Raw genomic sequence first — 23879 nt, forward strand, 5'->3', positions numbered from 1 at the left:
TTCTCTTTATAAAATTTAAAAATATATTCATATAGTACAATTTTTTTTCATGAAATTTGATATACTATTAAATTAACTTCAATCAGAATTAATTTTAAAGAATTAAATATAAGACTTATTAAAAGTTCCTAGAGTACTATTGAAAGTATAAAAGTCTAAATGATTAGAAGTATAGAAACTAAAATAAAATAGAATTTGAAGTATCAACCAAAATAATATTCTAACCTATTTAATATTTGTTATGTATTTTCACTTTCTATAATATTTTAAAAGAAGGAATGTGCCTTTTTTTTTATATCCAAATTCATATTATAATTAAATTAATTCATGATTTTCTCAATTGTATTAATAAAATGAAGTATCAAAACTCGACTTAGACAAAACTCAATTTAGAATCCATTTATTCTATGATTACTACTCTTATGATTGTATCATATTCGATTTATAAACATTGATATAAAACTTTCAATCAATTGAATTATATGATGAATAAGTTGTTGGATGTTTAGTTACCCGAGCATTTGTGCACTAAAAATCTAACATGTGGCATGTGTGAAATAAAGTGATAGTATGAAATAAGTGTAATCTAGACACCTAATCATTACAATTTTAAAATAGTTGCAAAAATGTTGCAGGATGATGTTGGGGGCATCATGGAAATTGTGGCCACAAGATTATATAGCTGTTTTATTCTTGAGGAATTAATGACAAATGAAAAGGATTTTTTCTTTTTTCTTTTTGACAATGTGAGGGAATCGTATATCTGTCTGTCATTGAAGTTAAGTTGGTAGTACTTTTGGAAAATCTAATTCCTAATACCCTGCATTATTTTATTTTAGCCTAAAGCATACAATATGCAATTTCGTGAACCAAGGAAACAAAACCTCAAAAACTAGAGTAAACTAACATTAAACCATAAGTTTGGAGCCTTGTGAATTTGCATCTTCGGTTGCAACATGCCCTACTCCTGTATGGTCCATAAAAATTGGATCAGTGGATAAATCCGTAAAAGCTAAGCTTATACAATAACGATCACCTTCTCAGATCTCACTAAGATGATTTCGGACCTATTTGAAATGACTTTTAAGTACTAAAAGTGTTCTTAACACTTAAAATAGTCATTCTAAGCCAGCCCTTCTTTTTGTAATCAAACTTGAAAAAGCATTTTCAACAGAGGGAGCATTCGAGTCATATGTTCGACAACTATAAAATATGGATGGGATTTGACCAAATCTTAATTGAGACCTGAAACTCTTAAATAATACATTATGGTTATTACAGGTAATCATTTTATATATTCCCAACATTGTCATGCAAGAACTCAACCAGCAAAAAAGGTAAAAGTTTTGCATCAAACCATACATTAGAATTGTTTCTTAAAAAATCCACTCATGCCGTTTATCCTCCAATCTACCTGGGCTAACTATTCGTTTGTGCTGAAAGCAGACATTTGAGTCGTGAATACCAATTCTCGACCAAAGATCTTTATAACTCCTCACAAGTTGTCAAATACATACTACAGTCATCGTCAACAGGGTAATATTTTTCACAAGATTGATAAAAGTAGTACATGTCTATTGACAAATGACAGCTCGATAGCAGACTGATTTCCTTGCTACATAGAAACTAGTCACTCTCAATTAGGAAAGGTAACAAACCTATAAGATCGAGCATCACTGCTGGTTTGTGTCTCTTGATCTAAACACAATGGAGTGACACAAATCCAATTTGAATATGTCCATTGATGATCTTACAACCAAGTTAAATTGGTGCTCATTATGTAGGAATCCAAAGGAAACATAAAGCCATTTACTAGTTTTCTTATCTTTCGGCAGAAAGGTTCATGAAGATCTTTTCCCATACATAATCTTTTTCTTGATTTTTTATGCAGCTTCTGTGTGGATAACTTTAAAAGAAAGACAGAGATCATCATTCTGTTTTTTAATCGACATTTTGTTCTTCCCCCCTCCCCTTTGATTTCATTGTATTTTTCATATATTGTTGGGATTTGTCTTGTTGGTTCATCTTGTACTTGGATTTTGTTTGTACTTTGGATATTTCATTTATTAATGAAATGGTTTCTTATTATTATTATTTTTTTTATATAGAAAAAGGACAGAGATCCTATAGAAGAATGCAGTCCAGGACTAGGCGTGGGACCTTGTGGCTTGGCTAGAAAGAAATTAACAGATTTCTAATAATAGGGAGAGATATAGGGAAGAAGTTTAAGCTTTGTTTTTTTTTCCCTTTCCAACTCCTTTTGACTATTCTGCCTTCGCAATTAACTTGAACTGAAGTGCCTTCCTTAAACTCCCAATAGGAGAAATTACTTCTTTTTGCATATAAGTTTTCCAAGCGTCTCCTTCTCATCTAAAAACACAGTACAGTAGCAATGTTTTCCCGGTAAAGTTTTATGAAGCATATATTAATATCAAACTCTTCTACAATAATGACAAACCTCTGCATCAGTTGTGCAGGAATATGAACTTTAATAGGACATGGTCTATCCCGTTGAAATTTCCGCCCATTGTCGAGCGGTGCATGAGTGTGGGGCGTGCTACCAGAAATAAAAGTGGAATGTGTAAGAGACCTAGTTAGAGATATAATGGAGTTATTAGTAGAATATTAGTATGGTTAATAGAATGGCAAATTAGTAAATAGTTAATAGGCTGGTTAGGTCTTTTGGTTATAAATAGAGGAAGTAGGGTGGGAATAAGGGTATGGAGAATTTTATGTGAAGATTTCCTAATTGGGAATTTGGGAGAGTCTAGCCCTCTCGAAAAGGCTAGGGTTTATCTTGTTACTTTGCTTATGAGTTATAATTCAATACATTTTCCTATATTTCTATAATTGAATTGTCCTTGAATTTATTCTGTATTCTTGAGTATTGTTCTTGTTAGGAGAAGGTCCTAACAGAATGATGACTCAAAATGAAGGACAACGAAATGGTACCACAAATCAAGTGCAAAAAGATGATGAAGGAAATGAGAATTGGAGAGTACATATAGGAAATCATCTCCGGACCTTTCCTACTCTTATTCCCTCTTTTGGACGACGCTAACGTTATCATAAACCTCGATTTTGCTAAGCTCAACAAGAAGCCAGAATCCTTTTACTCCAGATTATAAACACCCTGATCGGATCTTGGTGATTTGTAATAAGATGCGGGGGTAAGAAAGGATGAAGGTATTGAAGTGTTTGTTGGGTTTAGGATTTGACTGGATTTGGTTCCTTCTTTATCTTTAACTTTAGTTTTCAACTTCAGCATCCAATGGTAGAACATTCCATTCTTAGAACTCAAGGATACAGTTGTACAACCTATAGGATCTGAGGTCGTTAGAACATTCAATTCTCATACACTCTTTTCATATAACGGTGATAAGAACCATTCTCTATCGATTCAGAATCTTTTACTTTACTTGCTTCCTGGGTTTTGGCTGGTACTTCCGAGACAATTAGAATCCATGACAACCAAGAACAACTTGATTATGACAACATTTGACTTCATAATTAGACAATGAGAAAAATCAAAAGATAGATGAAGTAGTAACGGAACCCAATAACTTTCTAACTAGGAGTAGGGAGAGTTTGAAATGCTTTGAACAAGCCATCATTCTCAATGACGACAGTCAATTTCTAACAAGAATCTATATGTGTACCATTTCCAGTCAAAATTAACGAACATTTCGATATATTCAACTAAACACTCACTTTTTAAACAACAGCAAGTAAAAAACACAAAGAATAGATCAGAGAGAAGGAAGGGGTACACTACCGGAAGGGGAAATCGGAGCTTCGCCATAGATGGCTTTGATCCTGGCGAGGGGGACCAAAGCGGAGTCGGTTGAGGCTTCGGCGAAGAGCTGTTGCTTCCAATCCCACATGGTTTTCTTCAGCGCTTTATTGGAATTCAGAAGTGAAACTTTCTCGGCTTCCAGAGCTTCAATTTCCCTCTGCTGCTTGATCGATCTTGCGCTCAGTGCCCCAAAGGAAAGGACCAAACAAACGTTGATAAGGGTGTTGTTGTTGGTGGCATTGGTCACAGTTCGAAGAAATTTGGAGGCTAAGTCCATTCTGCAATGAAGCTCCGAGAACCCTGAGAAGGTTTTTCAGGTTCGTCGTTTTCTTGAGGGGGAGGAGGAAGACAGATCTTTGTGGGCTTTCCCGGCTTGGACTTGAAATAAATTTGGATCGTAACGTGGACCTACGGCCCACTTATTTTAGTCCGAGGAATATTTTATAGGGGATATTTATGAAAGGGATTTTTACATAAAACATCATAAAATAGCCGGACATTTAAAAAATGTCTTTAAATTTGTTTTTTTTTTTTTAAAAAAAGTAGTATTATTGAATTGAAGCTATAGTATCATCATTCGTTGGAATCGAAATATCTGTGAGATCGGAGTCACAATTTGTATCAATTAAATAAATAGTTGAAATTTCCAACGTGATACATTCTTGAAGAGCCCGATATTCTTCTTTCTGATATTATTATGATATTCCAATCCGATTGGGTACCATAAATAGATTCGGGATTTGATCTGCAGAAACAATATAGAATTTTTTTATTTTAACAACATGGAACTTTTTCGTAGATTCCACTGTTTAAAAAAATTCACTTCTACCATAATTCTTAGCAAATAATCTCAATTTTAGTTTAATAGTACATCCCAATAGAGGGCAATCATACTTGTTCAATTTATCTCTTTCAACCTGGATACCATGAGGTGAGAATTGAACCCACGCATGATGGATTCACAATCCACTGCCTTGATCCACTTGGCTACATCCGCCCCCTACCCTATATATAAGTAGAAACTAGAAAAAAAAAAGTTATGTGAATTTTATTAATAATAAAGTAGCATTACCAATCCTTTCGAGAAACAATAAATTGGTTATTGCTCCTTTACTTTCAAGAACTCGTATACACTAAGGCACCCCATAGCATGTTGCCACCATAAGCAGAACCCCATATTTCTTCTAGAGAATTTCCTAATTTTCCAGAGCAAGTTTTAACAAATTTATCATTTTTTATTATTTTTATATATATTTCCCTATTTATGAAATTTTTTTAATGATGGAGAGAGAAATTGCATTTATTATGAAGAGAGAAAATGCATTTAATATGATTTTTTAACATTTTCAAATTGAGAGAGAAAATACATTTATTTTTTTAGATTTTTCCCTTTATTTAATTTAATTGAAGAGAGAAAATGCATTTAATGAAATTTTATTTTCTATTCGTTGGTTTCACGTATTGTTTTTTTTTTTCTTCAGATTTATGGTTATTTAAAATATACCTCGAACCATTTTATTAGGTATTTGAAAATATTCTAACAAATATATGAAATATACCACAATATATAAATTAGAGATTGATTCGATTTTTGACATAAATCACCATAGAATATAACATATAAAATGTACCATGATATATAAATCACATATTGGTTTAGTGTTCGACGTAAGTCATACTATATTTCATTAGTTTCATTTACAGCATATATATCTATTTAAGCAATTAGAAATCCCAACAAATCAAAATTTGTATATATCACAATACATAAAATCTTTAAAAAAAACTCTCAATTTTTATATTATGTAATATATTTCATTGTTTATTTGGAAATATTATAACATATATTATGTATATATTATGTAATATATTCCGTTGTTTACTTGGTGTATATATCGTAGGTATTCTAATAATATATTCCCTTTATGTTTTGATATGTATGTCAATGTATTTCATTGTTTATTTGATGTATATGTCCAAAGCATTATGATATATATGTACTTCTAATTAGGTATCGATATCCCGTTGCTATGATATGTATGTCTCTATACCTTGAAACATTATTTCAGATGTTTGCAAATATTCAAATCAATATATGAAATATACTAGTAAAATGGTAAAACATTTTTAAATATTCTAACATATTTTAAATATACTAGTAAAATGATTATATATATATATATATACACACACACACATACCATAATTTAGATTCATGGTTATTTTTAAATATATGTTACAAGATTTGCCTTAAATATTTACAAATATTATAAACAATATATGAAATATACTAGTAAGATTGGAAACAAATATATATAAATCACAAATGAACTTAATGTTCATTATATATGGGTGTATATATCATAATAAAGAAAGTCTCAATAAAAAAATCAAAGATATATATTATCTTATATATATCAAAAAGAACATATAAATATATATATATCACAGTATATTTAAAAAAACCACCCTATATATCGAAAACGAAAAATCACCATATGACAGTATATATCAAAAAACCACCATATGACAGTATATATATATATATATAAACCACCCTATATATCACTGTCGACCGTCATCATTCAAAACCCTATGCAATCGGTTCATCTCGCGTTGGATCTGCTCGCCCCATGCTGAAAAAATATCCCTACACTCGATCTGCTTGCCTACGTCGGAAAAATCATCCCATGTCGGAAAAATTGCCCCACGCCAGATCTACTCACCACACGCCGGAAGATGAGCCGAATTTGCTCGCCCTGCGTTGGAAGATTCGCTCCACATCGTCTGTCTCCCGTAGCCAGCCATCTGCAACTCACATTGCCAAGGAGACAAGAGAGGGAGGAGGAAGGAGAAAAGAGAGGGAGATCTGAAGAAGAAATACACAACAAGATATGAGGAATGTGATGACAGCTAGTTAGTGGCCTAAACAGAGGGAGGCGACGGTTGGATCTTGGCAAACGCGTCGTCCATGGTGGCAAGGTGGCAAGGTGGACGGAGGGAGGGAGGCGACGACGGAAAGATGAGAGACAAAGTTTTGAGAGGGAATATTTTGAGAGAGAAATTAAAGATGAAGCGTGGGTGATATATGAAAAAATGAGAGGAAAAAATGAAATTATAAAAAAAAAAAAAAAAAATCATTAATGGAGCGTAGATAGAATATGAAAAGTTTTTCCTCTTTTTTAATGCTTGGAGGGTTAAATAGTAAAATGTCATTTACTTTCTTGAAAATATGAAGCTCACTATGACATTTATGAAAAAAAAATGGAAAGTTCAAGACATAAGTGTAATATTGGATTAAAATTAAGGCCTTACATATATAAAGCCCTTTATGAAATTTTATCCAATTATAATGATAAAATTCTAACTTTTGAAACTAAATAACTAAATTTTAACTTTTCTGAAATCATAAAGACTAAATGCATAATTTAAACTCAATTTTAGGTATGCTACAATACATATATATTAGTTGTTAGCGAAAAAACCTAAACTTATGCTCTCAAATTGATGAAATCAAACCCTTTTAGATTTATGAGTTGGGAGTGAGGAAAATCCAACCGAATGGATCTAGATAAATATTGTAATCTTAATTTAAATTTATTTGGAGTTATCATTTTGGCCCTTAAAGAAAAAAAAGTATATAGTCTCAGTCGTGTTTAATAAAAGAAAGTGGCAAATATAACAATGAAGTCGAAGCCTGAAATATTAGGATATATAACAAAATACAAAATACATACATACATACAATGTACATACATATATATATATATATATATAACAAATTTTAGAAATAGTTCTTAAAGTCTATCAATGATAGACCATATCACTAATAGAAGTCTATCAATAATAATCTATCACTAATAGATTTTTACTATATTTTCAATTCTTTTAAAATATTGTTATACACTCTATTAACTCTAAAAGTGCTATCTATTATAATTACCTAAAGTGCTATCTATTATAATTACCTAATAGAATATGAAACATAAACTTCATACACAATGGATGGGCAAGACTTTTGAGAGTTTAATGGATTGTAATATTGATGAAATTTTAGAGAAATATGACACAATCTGAATAGTTTATCAATTTGACAGCAAATTTTGAATGACTCAGCTCACATAGAAATTAATTACTTTCAGAAGAGTTTTACATTGCCTTTTACATAGATATAAGCAAGAGTTGAATAAAAGGTGATAATTCAAGAAAATTGAATCCTTAAATCTAAAATTCAATTGGATGTGACTGAAATAAATACTTCTGATCAAATTTAAAAGTAAAACTCAAAATTACATGCATTGAGTGGTAACTCAATTTGACAATTTACTGTGTATTATAATATCATATTCCTTTTATTCTAGTTTTCACTTCCACACAGCAAGCACTTTAGGTGCATTCTTAAAGTGTCCAATTTTTTTATTTTATTTTTTTTTTGGAAAGAGCAAAGTGTATCCATTTTTTAAGTTAACACAATATTTAGGAAAGGCGTGATTTGAAATTTTGACCTCTTGGTCAAAGACATATATGCTTAAATCAGGTAAGCTTAGATTGACATTATAATATACTAAGCTTTTATTCAAGTTTCACAGTATTACCCCGGAAGTCAATTTGGGAAAATAGATATTCATTTGCATTTAATGTCTATGGGGAGAATACATTTATGTTATTGTAAACCTATTTGGGTAGACTAACAGAGAACAACATATCTCCATGAAACCAACTTAATATTTAGGCCTTAGGGTCTTAGATTGGGGACAATATATTCGACTGCTGATGCAGAAAGCAGATCAGCTCATTCCTAAATGTAGTAATATAAGCTGTAAAAAGTTGCATCAAACCCTTCAAAGCAAGCCACCTTTCTCAAAGAACACGTACACATAAGGAGCATCTACGACTCAATGGTAATATGTACAAATTTGTAAATATAATAAGAAGTTGCTTACAGGTTTGATTTCTTATCTTCAGAGTACAAAAGATAGTTCCAAGTTGGATTCCTGGGGAGAAAGGTGTCCTGAGAGACAAAAATGGTTCACTTAGTAAAAGATGCCATGCAAGACATAATACCGAAACCGAACTGAAAAATAGGTTCTAAATATAGAACAAATGAATTAAAAGATCTCAGCATTGCACTTCATACGAGGGCCAAAACACTTCAAACACCCAACTCCTAATTTAGACAACAAACGAAAAAGAAGAAGAAATAGAACATGCTGATAGGTAAAGGAATAAAGGATTATGAAGAGTTGCAAATGGCTCTTTGATTGGGTGACGAAGCAACATCTGTCTATTGAGTATTCCCTTATTTTAGTTAAATAAAATATCTTGAAGAAAGAAGAATGAAAGTTGAAATATTGGAAACACCAATTATAGAGTATAAACTTAATGACTCTGTTGTTTGTAACAATCAAAAGAAAGAACAATTATAATTCTTCAGCAAGAGTATATCTTCAAGATCCTACGAACAACAAATCTCTAGATAACCTGAATATTCATGGAAGCCCAGTAAAAACCTCTCATTGTTTCTTTCAGTTTCAATCCAAATTCATAGGTCAGCATATTTAACCCAAAGAATCCTTGTATTGTCCTTGAGTGTCTAGCCACGTGGTCCTTTTCTCATTCAACAGATTTATAGACAGAAAGGAGCCAGTTCAGCGGACTTGTGTTTCACACAATCCAAGCAAGTATGGTTAAATTCTATAGAATCTACATTGGGGATTCTTAAGCCATCCTTGTCTTCCCAAGTTGTGTTTTATTTGCCTTAGAATCAGGCATGATAGTTGAGTTTGGTTCTGGGAAGACCATTGGCTTGAATACGGTCCACCATCGTAAGGGTGATTTTGGCTTCTCTCTTGTGTTTTGGTTTCATCTCTGTACTATAGAGTAAGGGATCGGCAAGTTTGAATGATGGATTCCTCTAGGGTCTTCTCTTCCATGTCTTTCTATCCTCACTGATATTCATCTTCTTCTCAAACTCCCCCTGTTAGGTTCCAGCTCCTGTAACCAATGTAAACAACACAAGAAACAAGAATGTGCACCAGAAAAACAGGGTATTCACCCCTCTCGAGTATTATTTATATCCCAGGTGAATGTTTGCACAAGAAATCTGAATAACTCAGCCACTAACAAAAGAAAGAAACCAGAACAAATATTCAACAAAGGAAAAGAAAAACCCAACAACACCAGCCAATTCGAGAGGGCTAGCTTTCTCTCCTTCAGCTTCGGATGCTTCACCTCCAATTCATTTCCTGCCTTCTATGTCTCCCTCCATTCCGTTATATAGCACAGCCTCATAGTCCCCTCCTCCTATGATTCCCTCATCCAAACGGTTATGATCATCCTCCACTATCCTAGGAGCAATTCCCCTTTTATCCCTCCTCTTGTATGTATGAATGATTGGGGGTCTAACAATACCGCTCTCTTCGAAATGCACCTTGTCCTCAAGGTGTAGTTGGGGAAATTGCTCTTCCATCAGATGCACTCCTCCCATGTAGCGTCGCTTTCTGGCAGCCCCTTCCATTTAATCAACCATTCGTTTGCAGCTACTTCTCCGTTCCAACGAATTCCCATAATGAATTCTAGGACTATTTGAAGTTCAAATTCCTCGGTCAAGATAGGGTGGTAAACCCTTGTTTGTTCCCCCAATTTCTTTTTCAGCTGAGATACATGGAACACATCGTGAATTCTTGCTTCAGGAGGTAGCTCTAGCTTGTATGCGACTTCCCCAATCTGTTCCTTCACCTTGTATGGACCGTAGAATTTTGGGACCAGTTTTTCACACCTCTTCCTTGCCAAGGACCTTTGTCTGTAGAGTCTTAAGTTTCAAGAACACCTCTTCTTCCACCTCCAATTGTAATTCTCTTCTATTCAGATTTGCTTGCTTCTTCATCCTATCCCTTGCCAGCACTAGATGTTCTTTTAAGGCCTTCAATGCAGCATCCCTGTCCATCAACTGTTGTTCCACCAAGTCATTTGAAGTTTTCTTCTCACCATAGGATACTAGTGATGGTGGTTTCCTTCCAAATAGAGCTTGATAGGGTGTAGTTTTGATGGAAGAATGGAATGTGGTATTGCCCAAGGAATCCATCCACTTGCTCCCTTTCAACGGTTGTTCATTACAAAAACATCTTAGATACATCTCTAAACAACGATTTACCCGTTCTGTTTGGCCATCTGTTTGCAGGTGGAAAGTCATGCTTCTTTTCAATACGGTTCCCATCATTGAAAATAATTCCTTCAAAAAATGACTGAGGAAGATTTGGTCTCGATCTGTCACTATAGATTTGGGAACTCCGTGATGTCGTACGACCTCTTGTATGAAAGCCTCAGCCACTTGCTTTGCAGTAAAAGGATGTCTTAATCGTACGAAATGAGCATGTTTGCTAAGTCTGTCCACAACCACCATGATAACATCAAATCCTTCTGATTTAGGCAACCCTTCTACAAAATTCACCGTTAGATCATCCTAAACTTATTCAGGAATAGGTAAAGATTGTAACAGCCCAACTGGCTTTAAGGATTCTGCCTTATTCCGTTGGTAAGTGCCACATTGTTCCACATACTTCATTCCCGGCCAATAAACTTCCCCTGACATCCTCTTGTATGTTCGAAGGAAACCTGAATGCCCACCGAGTACCGAGTCATGGAAGGTATGCAACATCGAGGGTTTCTTGGATAGCACTAATCTCCCTTTATAAAACAGCTTCCCACGAATCAACTAGTAATTGGCCTTTCCCTCCGGATCTTCCTTGAGTTTAGCTATTATGGCTTGGAGCTCTTCATCTTCTCGGACCTCATCGAGTATCCTGTCAACATTGAGTAAAGCTGGAGCGGACATGACCATCAGTTCTTCATTAGGGGGAATTCGGGAGAGTGCATCCACTGCTTTGTTCGTGAGACCGGGCTGATACAAAATCTCAAAATCATATCCCAATAATTTGGTTAGCCATCTTTGGAACTGTGGTTGTACTTCCCTCTGCTTAATAAAAAAATGCAACGCTTTTTTATCCGATACCATGGTGAATTTGCTTCCCAAGAGGTAATGCCTCCATTTTTGGACTGCCAATACTACTACCATCAGTTCCCGCTCATATACTGACTTTCTTGTGCTCGTGGAGATAGTTTTTGACTAAAATACGCATTCGGCTTCAAATTTAGAGTAAGCACTGGTTCCCAACCCATGCCCCAAAACATCTGTTTCAATCAAAAAAGCATTGAGAAGTCTGGTATCGCTAACACCGGAAGTGAAGTCATGGCCTGCTTTAGTTCCTCAAAGGCTCGATTCGCTCGCTCGTCCCAATGGAAGGCATTTTTCTGTAATAACTGCATACTTTTGTACAAACCGTCGATAGTATCCCGTGAGGCCTAAAAAACCCTCAACTCTGTTACTATAGTAGGCCTTGGCCACTGCAATATCACTTTTACTTTCTCCCCATCAGCTTCCACCCTTCTTGTGATACCCAACGACCGAGATATTGAATTCTAGGCTGACAAAATATGCACTTCTTCTTATTTGCGAATAGTTTATGATCTCTCAGAAGGTTGAAGACCACAGCCAAATGGGTTTCGTGAGTGGTAATGTCAGGGTTGTAGACTAATATGTCATCAAAGAAAACCAAGATAAACCTCCTAAGGAATGGCTTGAAGATTTGGTTCATCAATGATTGGAATGTTGCCGGTGCATTAGTTAATCCGAAAGGCATGACAAGGAACTCGTAATGGCCTTCGTGTGTCCGGAAGGTTGTTTTCTCAATGTCTTCTTCCCTCATACGTATTTGGTGATACCCAGACCTTAGGTCTAATCTAGAGTAAACCGGAGAACCATGGAGCTCATCGAGTAATTCCTCGATCACCGGAATAAGGAATTTGTCAGCGATCCTTATTTGATTCAATTTCTAGTAATCCATACAAAATCTCCAACTTCCATCTTTCTTCTTTACCAACAATACCGGACTAGAATAGGGACTTCGGCTAGGCCTGATAATTCCCACCTCGCGCATTTCCCCAACGAGTTTCTCGATTTCTTCCTTTTGCTTGTACCCATATTTATATGGTCTTACATTGACGGGCGATCGTCCTTCCAAGGTGTTGATATGATGGTCTACCTCTCTTTTGGGAGAGAGTTCGGTTGGAATCCCAAAAATATCTTCATTCTCTTCGAGCAAACATTGAATCATCACGAGCAACTTCTCCACCCTTTGAGCAACTTCATCTTCAATCACATCTCGATCATCCGTTATTTCAACGTTCTTAAAAACCCAAGGTCCTCCTCCTCCCATACTTTGGCCAAGGCCTTTAATGATATTTCTGAGTGAGTGAGTGTCGGATCCCCTTGTAAGGTTACTACTCAATCCCCCTCCATGAAGCTCATAGTCATTGAGGGCCAATGCACCCCCACAAATCCGATAGTGTAGAGTCACTGCATTCCTAAGACCACATCCATCTTGCCCAGGTCTATCGAAAGAAAATCAATTGTAATAATCAATTATTGTAATATTAATGTAATAGATTTACATACCCCCTTGCCTTGAAGCGCTTCCCCATTGCCTATCACCACGCCATAATTTCTAGTGGACGTTATTGCAAGCTTCAACTCGTTGATCAGCCTCTGATGAATGAAATTATGAGTCGCTACACAGTCTACAAGAACGATTACTTCTCTTGCCCCAATGTTTCCCCTCACCTTCATCATTCCTCGTTTCGAAAACCCCATCATAGAACACAGGGATACTTCGGCATATTCTATCATTTCATTGTGTTAAGTTCTGGCGCTTCTTCTGCTTCTTCTTCCCCGGTTTGATCCGTTACCTCATCTTCTGTGGTAATGAATAACATCAACTCATGATTCTCTCTTTATTTACAATGATGACCGGTCGCGTATTTCTCGTTACAACGAAAACAAAGTCCTTTCGCCAACCATTCTCGATACTCGATGTCCGATAGTCGTCTGACTAAGGGTTCTATCTTCGTAATGTTCCCTTTGATGGGAATAGTAACCTGTTTTAACTTAAGCGCCAAGTTACGATCACTAATCAGATGGGCCTTGCACATATTGGCGTCCAAGCCCCCAGGTTGTCTACTGATGACCTCTGCACGTATCGCTGGGTCCAATCCATTCAAGAACGCGCCGACTAGAACCTCTTCTGGCATCTCCAGTAGTGGGGCCGAGTATGTCACAAATTTCTTCACATAATCCGCGTAACTGCCATCTTGCTTAATCCTTAGCAATCCAGCTCCGAGGCTCCCCTCTGTTGAGGGTCGATAATGCTCGAACATCCTCTGTTTAAGTTCCTCCCACGTTCCAATAGGTCTCTGGTTATGGCTCCACCTGAACCAGTCCACCTCGTCTAGTGCGAAACTCACCACAGCCACCCTCACCTTCTCTTGGTCATTGAGTTCATGGATCTCGAAGTAATGCTCGGCACGATATACCCACGATTCCGGATTCTCACCATTGAAGACAGGCATTTTCGTCGTTTATATTTATTTTTATCAGTGCTTCCACCCCCCGTCTGATGGGTAGACTCAACTTCCTCCATCTTCCCCTTGGTTTTGTTTCGTGAACCTTCAGTAAGTCCCGATTCTTTAGTCCTCTTCATCGAGTTGTTTTCCCTTATATCCTCGGAGAGTTTTTTCCACGCTCTTACATAGACCCAAGAGTAGGTCCTTCATAGCTGAAATCTCCTTCGTGGCTTCGACCCTTTCCTCGATCTATTTTTGTGCCATTTGCCTTGTTCGCCTCAGGGTTGTAATGGCTCTGATACCAATTTGTTAGGTTCCAGCTCCTGTAACCAACGTAAACAACACAAGAAACAAGAATGTGCACCAGAAAAACAAGGTATTCGCCCCTATCAAGTATTATTTATATCCCAGGTGAATGTTAGCACAAGAAATCTGAATAACTCAGCCAGAAAGAAACCAGAATAAAGATTCAACAAAGGAAAAGAAAAACCCAACAGCACCAGCCAATTCAAGAGGGCTAGCTTTCTCTCCTTCAGCTTCGAATGCTTCACCTCCAAATCATTTCCTGCCTTCTATGCCTCCCTCCATTTCGTTATATAGCACAACCTCATGGTCCCCTCCCTCTATGATTCCCTCATCCAAACGGTTATGATCATCCTCTAACACCCCCTCACCCAACTGCAAAGTTATGGTAAGTCAAAATTTGTCTCTCTTTTGGTCGGTTTCTGTTGTATATGGAAAGTCTTCTCCTTCCTCTTACCCATTTGGAATGTTATTCTTGCAATTAGTATTCATTCTTTTTCTATATTATTCTTTCCTTATTTCCATTCTTTTTTACCATTAAGTATCTTTGTCATATTTGGCAATTATTATTGTCATATAAATCGACTTTAAAGACTCTGGATGGGTATATTTCGTTCCTTGGCAGCAACAATTGCATGCGAACACGGGATACCTAGTGAGTCGAATTCTTTACACATGCATTCCTTCGTGTGAAGATTAACAATACCGTCCAATCGATTATCTCGCACGTGACCCGATAACAATCAATAGGCTCAACCTGATATCGTCTACCCTTATCGACCTCACTTGCCAATCGGGTTTCACAGTAGTCAGAGTGCAATGTCGCTCGAGATTGCTAATAATTCCTCCGTTCGTAGAACCACGATTGGAGCATTCCTCTAACATGTTCAATCAAGCATACTATGGGCAATAGTCGATACTCTTTAGTTAACAAATTGAAACATTCTGCACTGTTGGATGTCATGTTATCATATCTTCGTTCTATTTGGTAAACTCGTGCCCACCTTTGAAGACCGATGTCTTCCAGATATTTCGTGAAAGCACTGTCTCGAAAACTACAGAGTTCGTCCCATTTTGTCTGGAACTCTGTCATGCGAAATGCCTTTGTTGCATCTCTAAATATCCCAACAATCGTGCTATCCTTAAAGTTTGTAACAAAATTTGTTCTATGTGTCATGTGCACAATCCATGAAATGTCGTGGGAAAAAATACACAAATAACATTACTGATAGATACCATCCGATCAAACACAATCACCAGATTATCGGGTTCTTTGATACTGCATTTCAAGTTTGACATAAACCATTTCCATGATCGATCGGTTTCATTGTCCACTATTGCATATGCTAGTGGGTATAATTGATTGTTCCCGTCCATAGAAACCGCAACCAACATGGTGCCTTTGGATTTTTCTTTCAAGTACGACCCATCAACAATTATCATAGGCCGACAGCTTGCAAAAACACTAATACAAGGCCCTAATGTCATAAACATATACTTGAAATGCACCTCATCTTCAAGTTCGATCTCAAAGACTGTACCCGGATTCTCTATTTTTAACGTTTCTTCATAAGCATGTAGTATGGAGTATGAGTATTCTGGAATACCTCTAATGAGATCATATGCGGCTTCCCTTGCACGCCGCGCTTTATCATAACTTATGTTCACGCCATAATCTCTCCCCATATTCTCAACAATATGACAAGGTTTATAAATACGTCCTATTCCCATTAACTTATTTTTAATCAACTGACCAACAACCGTAACAATTGCTTGTCTATGATCGTGATTTAGAATTCCAATGGAACATGTGTGCAAACTGCGGTACTTTGTGATCTTGAATATATCAGACCCTTCCATTTTCACTGCACGAAGGCTCCAATTACAAGTCTCCCCAATATATTTGACATTGAACAAAGATTTGGTTGACTTCCTGAACCTAAATTCAAAATTTTTGTTAATGGACAAAATAGATAATCTCATTTTCAAGTCCTTTTTACTCAAAAATAATTGACCAACTTCAACATCCTCTATCCTAGATGAAGAGGTACCAGGCATAATCAACTCTGCCCTATGACTTGAAGACACAGATGGTGGAACCACTGAAGCTGCTGTAGAATGATGCACATCTCCATGATCACGATCCATTTCATTCAATCTTGTTGGTTACTCATTAACATCCACTGAAGGACCACAACTTTGCTCTGGATGACCACAATCCATATAATCGAATCTAGATGGTCTCTCATTACCAACAACTGAAGTACCGCCCAATTTTGAATTCAATCCTGTTGGATTAGTGCGGTTGTTGTCTAGTGATATTGTTGATGGTACAGTGTTGGTAGACAATGGAATATCATCCTCTTCCTAACAAAACTGATATGATTCCTCGTATTGTCTGTCCACAGTCATATCATTATAACTCACATTTCCAAACCACATTCTAATATTTTCGTCCAGATTCGATTTCAGCGTTACAGATAACTGAAGTCTACTAAGGTCTTCTCGAAAAAGAAGGAAGCTAACATCGTCAGCATTCCTTATGTATTGTGGAGGGGCTTCATATTCAAGCTTATATTTAACTCTCAGTATAAGATCAAACTCTGAAGAACTGATATTTATAACCATGTAAATGTGAGATTTAAGTTCTTCATACTTCAATGAAATAGGCACAATGATTCCTGTCAACTGTCCCCCAATATACAAACTTTCATTCTCATCTCAATCACCTCCATATCGAATAAGTAGAAACTTTTTTGTCATCTTACAAAGCAAGAGAACATTTGTCATTAAGTTGTACAAACAATTGAAGTGTACTCTCGCTCTCTCTTAATCTTGCTCTCTCTCGTAATCTCGCTCTCCCTTAATCTCGCTTTCTCTCTTACTCTGGCTCTCTCTCTTACTCTTACTCTTTCTTACTCTCGTTCTATCTCTCGCTCTCTCTCTCCCAATACAAAATTTTGTAATGCTACCTTTCCAAAAACAACACAGCAAAAATAATTAAACGGACTCAAAATAATGAAAACCTGTTTCGTTCTGAAAAAACCTCGTCTTGGAAATCCCCGTTCAAAAAATCTCCATTCAACAAAACACCGTCGAAAACCAGAGAAGTAATCACCGTTGAAATGGAGTTTAGAGTTTAAAAAAATCACCATTGTATTGTGTTTAGGTGTTATTGATTTGAGGCTTCCGTCATTAAAATTGTCAAATCATTCGTACACTGACGAGCAATCACATCAAACTTGGGAATTTCAAGCGAGAGCGAGAATGTTTAATCAGACAAGAGCGAGACTTACCTCGTGAGACACTTGTGAGGGCAATTTACGTAATTTGGCATGGCGATGATGTCAGCAAAAGGTCAATTAACATTATTTTTTAAAAATGGATCATTTGACATTTTGGACCAAAAAATGGGTCATCCATACAAATTTCCCAATCCTCGGGTCTCTACATACTGAATGCTCTTAAGTCTCAAGTCAAGGAGTTAGGTCTTAGCAAATCTACTTTTGTTATTTCTAACGACAATTATGATAGTACAACTACTTTTGTTGCTTCTAAAGACAATTATGATAGTACAATAATGTTATGGCATAATCGTTTAGGACATTCTAATTTTCTAGATTTGAAACGAATCCTTCCAGATATTTTTAATAAAAGTTCTCAATTTTTTCAATGTGAGTCTTATGAAATGGCAAAGTTGGCTCGATCTTCATATCCGATAAGTACTTATAAACCCACTTATCCTTTTCCTATGATGCATAGTGATGTTTGGGGGTCTAGTAGAGTTCAGAATGTAACAGGAGTAAATGATTGTTTTCTTTATTGATGATCACACTAGACTTACTTGGGTGTTTTTAGTGAAAGAAAAATCTGAGGTCATTGCCATATTTCAAAACATGTATGTCATGATTCTCAATCTCTTTAATACTAAAATCCAAATCCTTCACACTAATAATGCTAAGAATTTTTTTAGCACATCCTTAAGAAAAATTTTGAAAGAAAAAGGTATTGCCCACTTAAGTACATGTCCTAACACTCCCTAGCAAAATGGAATTGCGGAGAGAAAAAACAGACATCTCTTAAAAGTTTATAGAGCTCTAATGCTTTTCGCTAACACCCCCCATCAGTTTTGGGGAGATGTTATTCTGACAGCCACATACCTTATTAATAGAATGCCCTCTCAGATATTATGATTCAAAATTCCCTTACAAAAATTTAAGGAAGTATTTCCACATAATAGATTATTTCTCGAGTTCCCTTAAAAATATTTGGTTGTACGGTCTTTTTGTTCAAGATCATTGACCTAATAAGAGTAAATTAGATCCTAAGGCAATCAAATGCATCTTTCTCGGTTATGCTCCAAGCCAAAAAGGATACAAATGCTATTCACCAACCATTAAAAAGTTTTGTACCTCCATGGATGTAACTTTCTTTGAAACTCAACCTTATTTTCAAAACAAGGCACCATTGAACCTTCCACTCACCTGAAAACGAAATTCTTCTTGAAAACGAAGGAACCCCAAAAACAGATTTCACTGAAGAGAGTACTCCATTTCTACATGAAACTGATGTTTCCAATCAAAATACACTTGAATGTAGGAAAGATCCTATAGTCTATACTCGAAGAAAAAACACTCTTGGACATGAACCAGTACTCAGTCAAAACCCAATCGGAATGCAGGAAAATCATGTCTCCAACTCCACAACGGAAACACTCACTGAAGACATTGATCTTCCTATTGCAAAACGAAAAGAGGTAAGAACTTGTACGATGCATCCCATTCAAAACTACCTATCCTACAAACATCTCTCTCCCAAGTTCAAAGCATTTACAACTACACTATCCAAAATACACATTCCGAACAATGTCTATGAAGCCTTCAAAGACATCAATTGGAAGGAAGTTGTACTAGACGAAATAAAGGCCTTGGAAAAGAACCAACACATGGGAAATAACAGACCTACCTCCAAGGAAGAAAACAGTAGGATGCAAATGGATATTCAACATCAAATACAAAACTAATGGAGAAATAGATAGGCTCAAAGCTAGACTCGTCGTCAAAGGTTCACCCAGTCTTACAATGACTACCAAGAAACATTTGCCCCGATAGGAAAATTAAATACTATTTGTGTCCTTTTTTCCTTAGCAGTGAATAATGATTGGATACTTCACCAATTAGATATAAAAAATGTCTTCCTTAACGGAGACTTAGAAGAAGTGTATATGGATATACCTACCGATATAAAATCAACTAAAACCATGAATAAGGTATGCAAACTCAAGAAATCCCTTTATGGCCTAAAATAATCCCCTAGGGCTTGGTTTGAAAAATTTTCAAAAGTGGTAAAGAAAAATGGGTACTCGCAATGTCAATCTGACCATACTCTTTTCGTCAAACATCCTTGCAAGGGTAAAATAGCAATTATCATTGTCTATGTAGATGACATTATTCTTACCGGAGATCATGAAGAAGAAGTAAGAAATCTAAAGCTACTCTTACCAAGGAATTTGAAGTAAAAGGCTTAGGCAACCTTAAAGACTTCCAAGGGATGGAAGTGGCCCGCTCAAAAACAAGTTTGAGCATTTCTCAAAGAAAATACATCATTGATCTTTTAAAGGAAACAGGTATGCTTGGATGTAAGCCCACCAATACTCCCATTGACATAAATCATCACATAATCAAAGAAAACACAATGGTTAACAAAGATCAGTATCAAAGGCTAGTTGGAAAATTGATTTACCTAACTCACACTAGACCTGATATCTGTTTTGCAGTTAGCTTTGTAAGTCAATTTATGAACAGTCCAACATGCAAGCTGTTTACAGAATACTTAGGTACTTGAAAGGAACTCCAGGAGAAGGATTATACTTCAAGAAATCTAGGAAAAGAAACATTGAAATTTTCATAGATGCGGATTAGGCAAGCTCAAAAATAGACAGAAGATCAACTACTGGATATTGTACCTTTGTTTGGGGAAACTTGGTCACTTGGCGAAGCAAGAAACAATCAGTAGTATCCAGGAGTAATGTCGAAGCTGAACTAAGAGTGCTTGCTCAAGGAATATGTAAGGGAACGTGGCTCAAAAGCATCCTATCTGAACTTAAAATCAAATAAAAAAACTGATGGAGATACACTGTGATAATAAAGCTACTATAAGTATCGCCAAAGACCCGGTTCATCATGATCGCATAAAACATGTGGATATTGATCGACACTTTATTAAGGAGAAAATTGAAAACAAAAGTATCTCACTCAACTGCATACCTACCAAGAGGCAGATTGCTGACATTCTTACAAAAGCCCTATTCAAGAACGTGTTTGAAATCTTAAAAGCCAAGCTGGACTTAATCAACATATACAATCCAGCTTGAGACAGAGTAACGAATATGGAAAGTTTTCTCCTTCTCTTTACCCATTTGGAGTGTTATTTCTTGCAATTAGTATTCATTCTTTTTCTGTATTATTCTTTCCTTATTTCCATTTTTTTACCGTTAAGTGTTTTTGCCATATTTGGCAATTATTATTGTATATATAAGGGATACACCCCCTTGTAAAGAATGAGAAAGTAAATTGAGAAAATTCAGAAATTCAACAATTTCTTTCTTGTGAGAGAATGAATGCCACCGATTTCATGTAGAATTCCTCCTCGACAACCATTTTCCTGTATTCTCTTTGCAGGGAGGACCCTCAAGGATCATATAACGTCCTATGGTTGTGTTGTGCCATCTTTCCATGCCGATTTGAGGGAAGTTTTTCCAGGCTGTTGTAGTTGTGTCAGCCCCTCAAGGTGATAAGCTAAGTCTGATGAGATCTTGGTTCATTCACCCTTCCCAGACAGACAGGCTATGTTGTGGAAGGCAGATTCATATTTTGTTTTGTGGTCTATCTGATTTGAGAGAAGCATAAGGATGTTCCAAAGAAAGAGAAAACATTGATGTTTTGCCCTCTTCACTTCACAGCATCCCTTTGGCCTGCTGATTGTAATTTATTCTGGAATTTCCATCTGTTTTTACTTGGTAAATAATCGGGGGTCCTTATCGTAATATCCAAGCAACGATTTACTTTGATTTAAGAGTAACTGTACAGATGAACCATTCATAAAACCTAACCTCCATTCATAAAACCTAACCTATCTTTTAACTTCATGAACTATCATGTTGAATTCGAGAGAGGTAATCGTTTAATGAGAAAAATGGAGAGATAAGGGAAGAGAAACCTATACGGAATATTCCCTGTCTACCCAAAGAAAAAATGGCAACATAGACATCTATTGGGAAAACCAATATATATATGCACCAAAGCATCATCGACCATTGAAAAATACGCAAATGGGTAAAAGTAAAAATCTCAGAAGTGATTTCTGTGAGTTTATTCTATGTACTTTCTTCTCCTATCCAGTCTTCATAAGAACTCTTCTCACTTTGCCTGTCCTTTCTGATTTGGGACATATAGCAGGAATGCAGTTTCACATAATACATTCTAAACATATTGGTAAACTATCAAAGTAGAATGAAACAGCACAGACGAAGGAAAATGAGATGACATTTACAATTCTTTTGCAGATTGTGACTTCTCTTTAAGGTGCTGCACGATGTATTGGCTTGAACATTCGCATTCTCTTTTGATTTTCTCTTTTCTCATACAATGGAGTGGCCATATTTCCTACGGGCCTACAACTAATCACATTTCTTTCTCGATTCTGGTTATTTGGAAGTTGCTTTCAAACGATTCCACAAAATTGGAGTATTAGATGATATGATATTAAATTTATCTTCACCCATCATTGAGTCACTCAGCCATTTAAAAAGATGAAGTCTGCTGGCCACTAAAATTCGAAGTTACCATATAGGAAGAAAGAACAGAATTCACTGCTAAAATCGAACCCCAAAACATCTACTACAAATTTAAGAGTTAAGTAGGAAAAACATCCAAACCCATTAATCTACTTCCATAGCCATATACAATCGCAAAAGAACAATGGTATTAAATTTCAAGATGAGTAAACACGCACCCAAGAACGCAGCCATGACCCCAAACGATCAAAATAAACCAAAACATAACAAATCCGTAGTAAGGAATCAAGAGTATGAGAAGTTAGTCAGAACAAATTGAAACCGAAGATCAAAATTACAAGAAACCCTAGAAAATTGGAGAGAAGAGAACTCACGGAAATGTAGGAACAGGAGGGAATGACGGGCAAGGAATTGGCGTCAGCGTGATTGAAAGCGGCGACGCAGAGATGAGAAGCCAATCCCAAACCCCTTTTGGAAGAAGGAACGAAAGTGTGGATCATATCCATGACTTTACCCCCATTTTTTATCACGTACTGAAGATATGCCTTCTTGTCCTCTGTTTCGAACCTCTGTTGAGCTTCATTCCAAATAATCTTTGGGGCGTCGGTTCCAGATCCTGCTACAGGGTTTGTATTCGTCATGTCTACCCGATTGAAGTCCTCACCAACGCATGAACTCCGTTGATTTGGATCGAGTTTGAAACTGACAAACAGAGTGAGAAATTGGACGACGACAAGAAGTGTGATGCAAGTTCCCCCAGCCGCCCAAGACAATCGAACGTTATATAGATATACCTTAATAAGAGAACTCAACTATGCTTAGATTATCAATTTAACTTGGAAAATCGAGCACTTTCAAAAGAGGGAAAAAAAAGAAAAAAAAGAAAAAACACTTATAAAATCGACCAAACTAATAACAATGCTCACCTACAAACTAATAACAATGCTAGATGTCTTTTTCAGTTTCTGATTTTATATTTGAGTCGGATTTTTCCTTTCGAATTTAGCAACAAATATGGTGAAGGGTGTCGTGGTCAAGTCGGTTTATTTGAAGAACATCCAAATGGCTGTTTGAATAGCAAATATTGTTTTAAGAGGTAGATATTAAATATCTGAATTTAAATATTTAAAATATTTAATATTTGTATCCATATATGTAGAATAATTAATATCTTGAAGTTAAAAATATATATTCAACTTATCAATTTTATATATAGGAAATATATATTCAACTTATCAATTTTATATATAGGAATCAAAATTAAATTATTACTTAATTAAATAAAAGAATCTGATCGATGAAGTCATCAATTAAATTTAACATTATTTAGTTTATTACGATATCAATTAATTATTTAATTAATTAAAATAAAAATAAATGAATATTTTTATATTAAGTGTAATTAAATTATTAAATTTAATTACTAAAATATTTAAAATAACACAAATTAATTAGGGTTGTTTTCAAATATAGAAAAATGAATCAAAATATTTTCAACTAATGATAAAATATCATAGTCTATTTGTG

The 23879-nt window shown here is 35.8% G+C and overlaps 2 protein-coding genes across 2 annotated transcripts; both read right to left on the bottom strand.

The window, feature by feature from the left end:
• Positions 1-660: 660 nt before the first annotated feature.
• On the bottom strand, positions 661-4157 carry LOC120085226. Its single transcript, XM_039041124.1, has 2 exons — positions 3776-4157; positions 661-967 (listed from the first exon to the last, which is right to left on the bottom strand). The coding sequence occupies exons 1-2, from the start codon at positions 4071-4073 to the stop codon at positions 909-911; spliced, it is 357 nt and encodes a 118-aa protein (XP_038897052.1). The 5' UTR covers positions 4074-4157; the 3' UTR covers positions 661-908.
• A 1998-nt stretch (positions 4158-6155) lies between these two features.
• Positions 6156-23295, bottom strand: LOC120085430 (acetyltransferase At1g77540). Its single transcript, XM_039041392.1, has 4 exons — positions 23279-23295; positions 22727-23146; positions 8740-8807; positions 6156-6665 (listed from the first exon to the last, which is right to left on the bottom strand). Exons 2-4 carry the CDS (start codon positions 22991-22993, stop codon positions 6515-6517), a joined length of 486 nt encoding a protein of 161 aa, XP_038897320.1. The 5' UTR covers positions 22994-23146; positions 23279-23295; the 3' UTR covers positions 6156-6514.
• Between the last annotated feature and the right edge of the window lie 584 nt (positions 23296-23879).

The sequence above is a fragment of the Benincasa hispida genome, chromosome 9 (genome assembly GCF_009727055.1).
Source record: "Benincasa hispida cultivar B227 chromosome 9, ASM972705v1, whole genome shotgun sequence".
Lineage (NCBI taxonomy): Eukaryota > Viridiplantae > Streptophyta > Magnoliopsida > Cucurbitales > Cucurbitaceae > Benincasa > Benincasa hispida.

Bases quoted from the DNA above. Each gene is read 5' to 3' on its own strand.
- LOC120085226 (XM_039041124.1), bottom strand. From the start codon at position 4,073: ATGGACTTAGCCTCCAAATTTCTTCGAACTGTGACCAATGCCACCAAC. The intron at 968-3,775 runs GTAGTGTACCCC...TGGACCATACAG, and splicing joins AGCTCCGATTTCCCCTTCCG to GAGTAGGGCATGTTGCAACC.
- LOC120085430 (XM_039041392.1), bottom strand. From the start codon at position 22,993: ATGACGAATACAAACCCTGTAGCAGGATCTGGAACCGACGCCCCAAAG. The intron at 8,808-22,726 runs GTGAGTTCTCTT...TTTGTCTCTCAG, and splicing joins CCTCCTGTTCCTACATTTCC to GACACCTTTCTCCCCAGGAA. The intron at 6,666-8,739 runs GTAAGCAACTTC...TTTCTTCTTCAG, and splicing joins GAAGATAAGAAATCAAACCT to ATCTCCCTCTCTTTTCTCCT.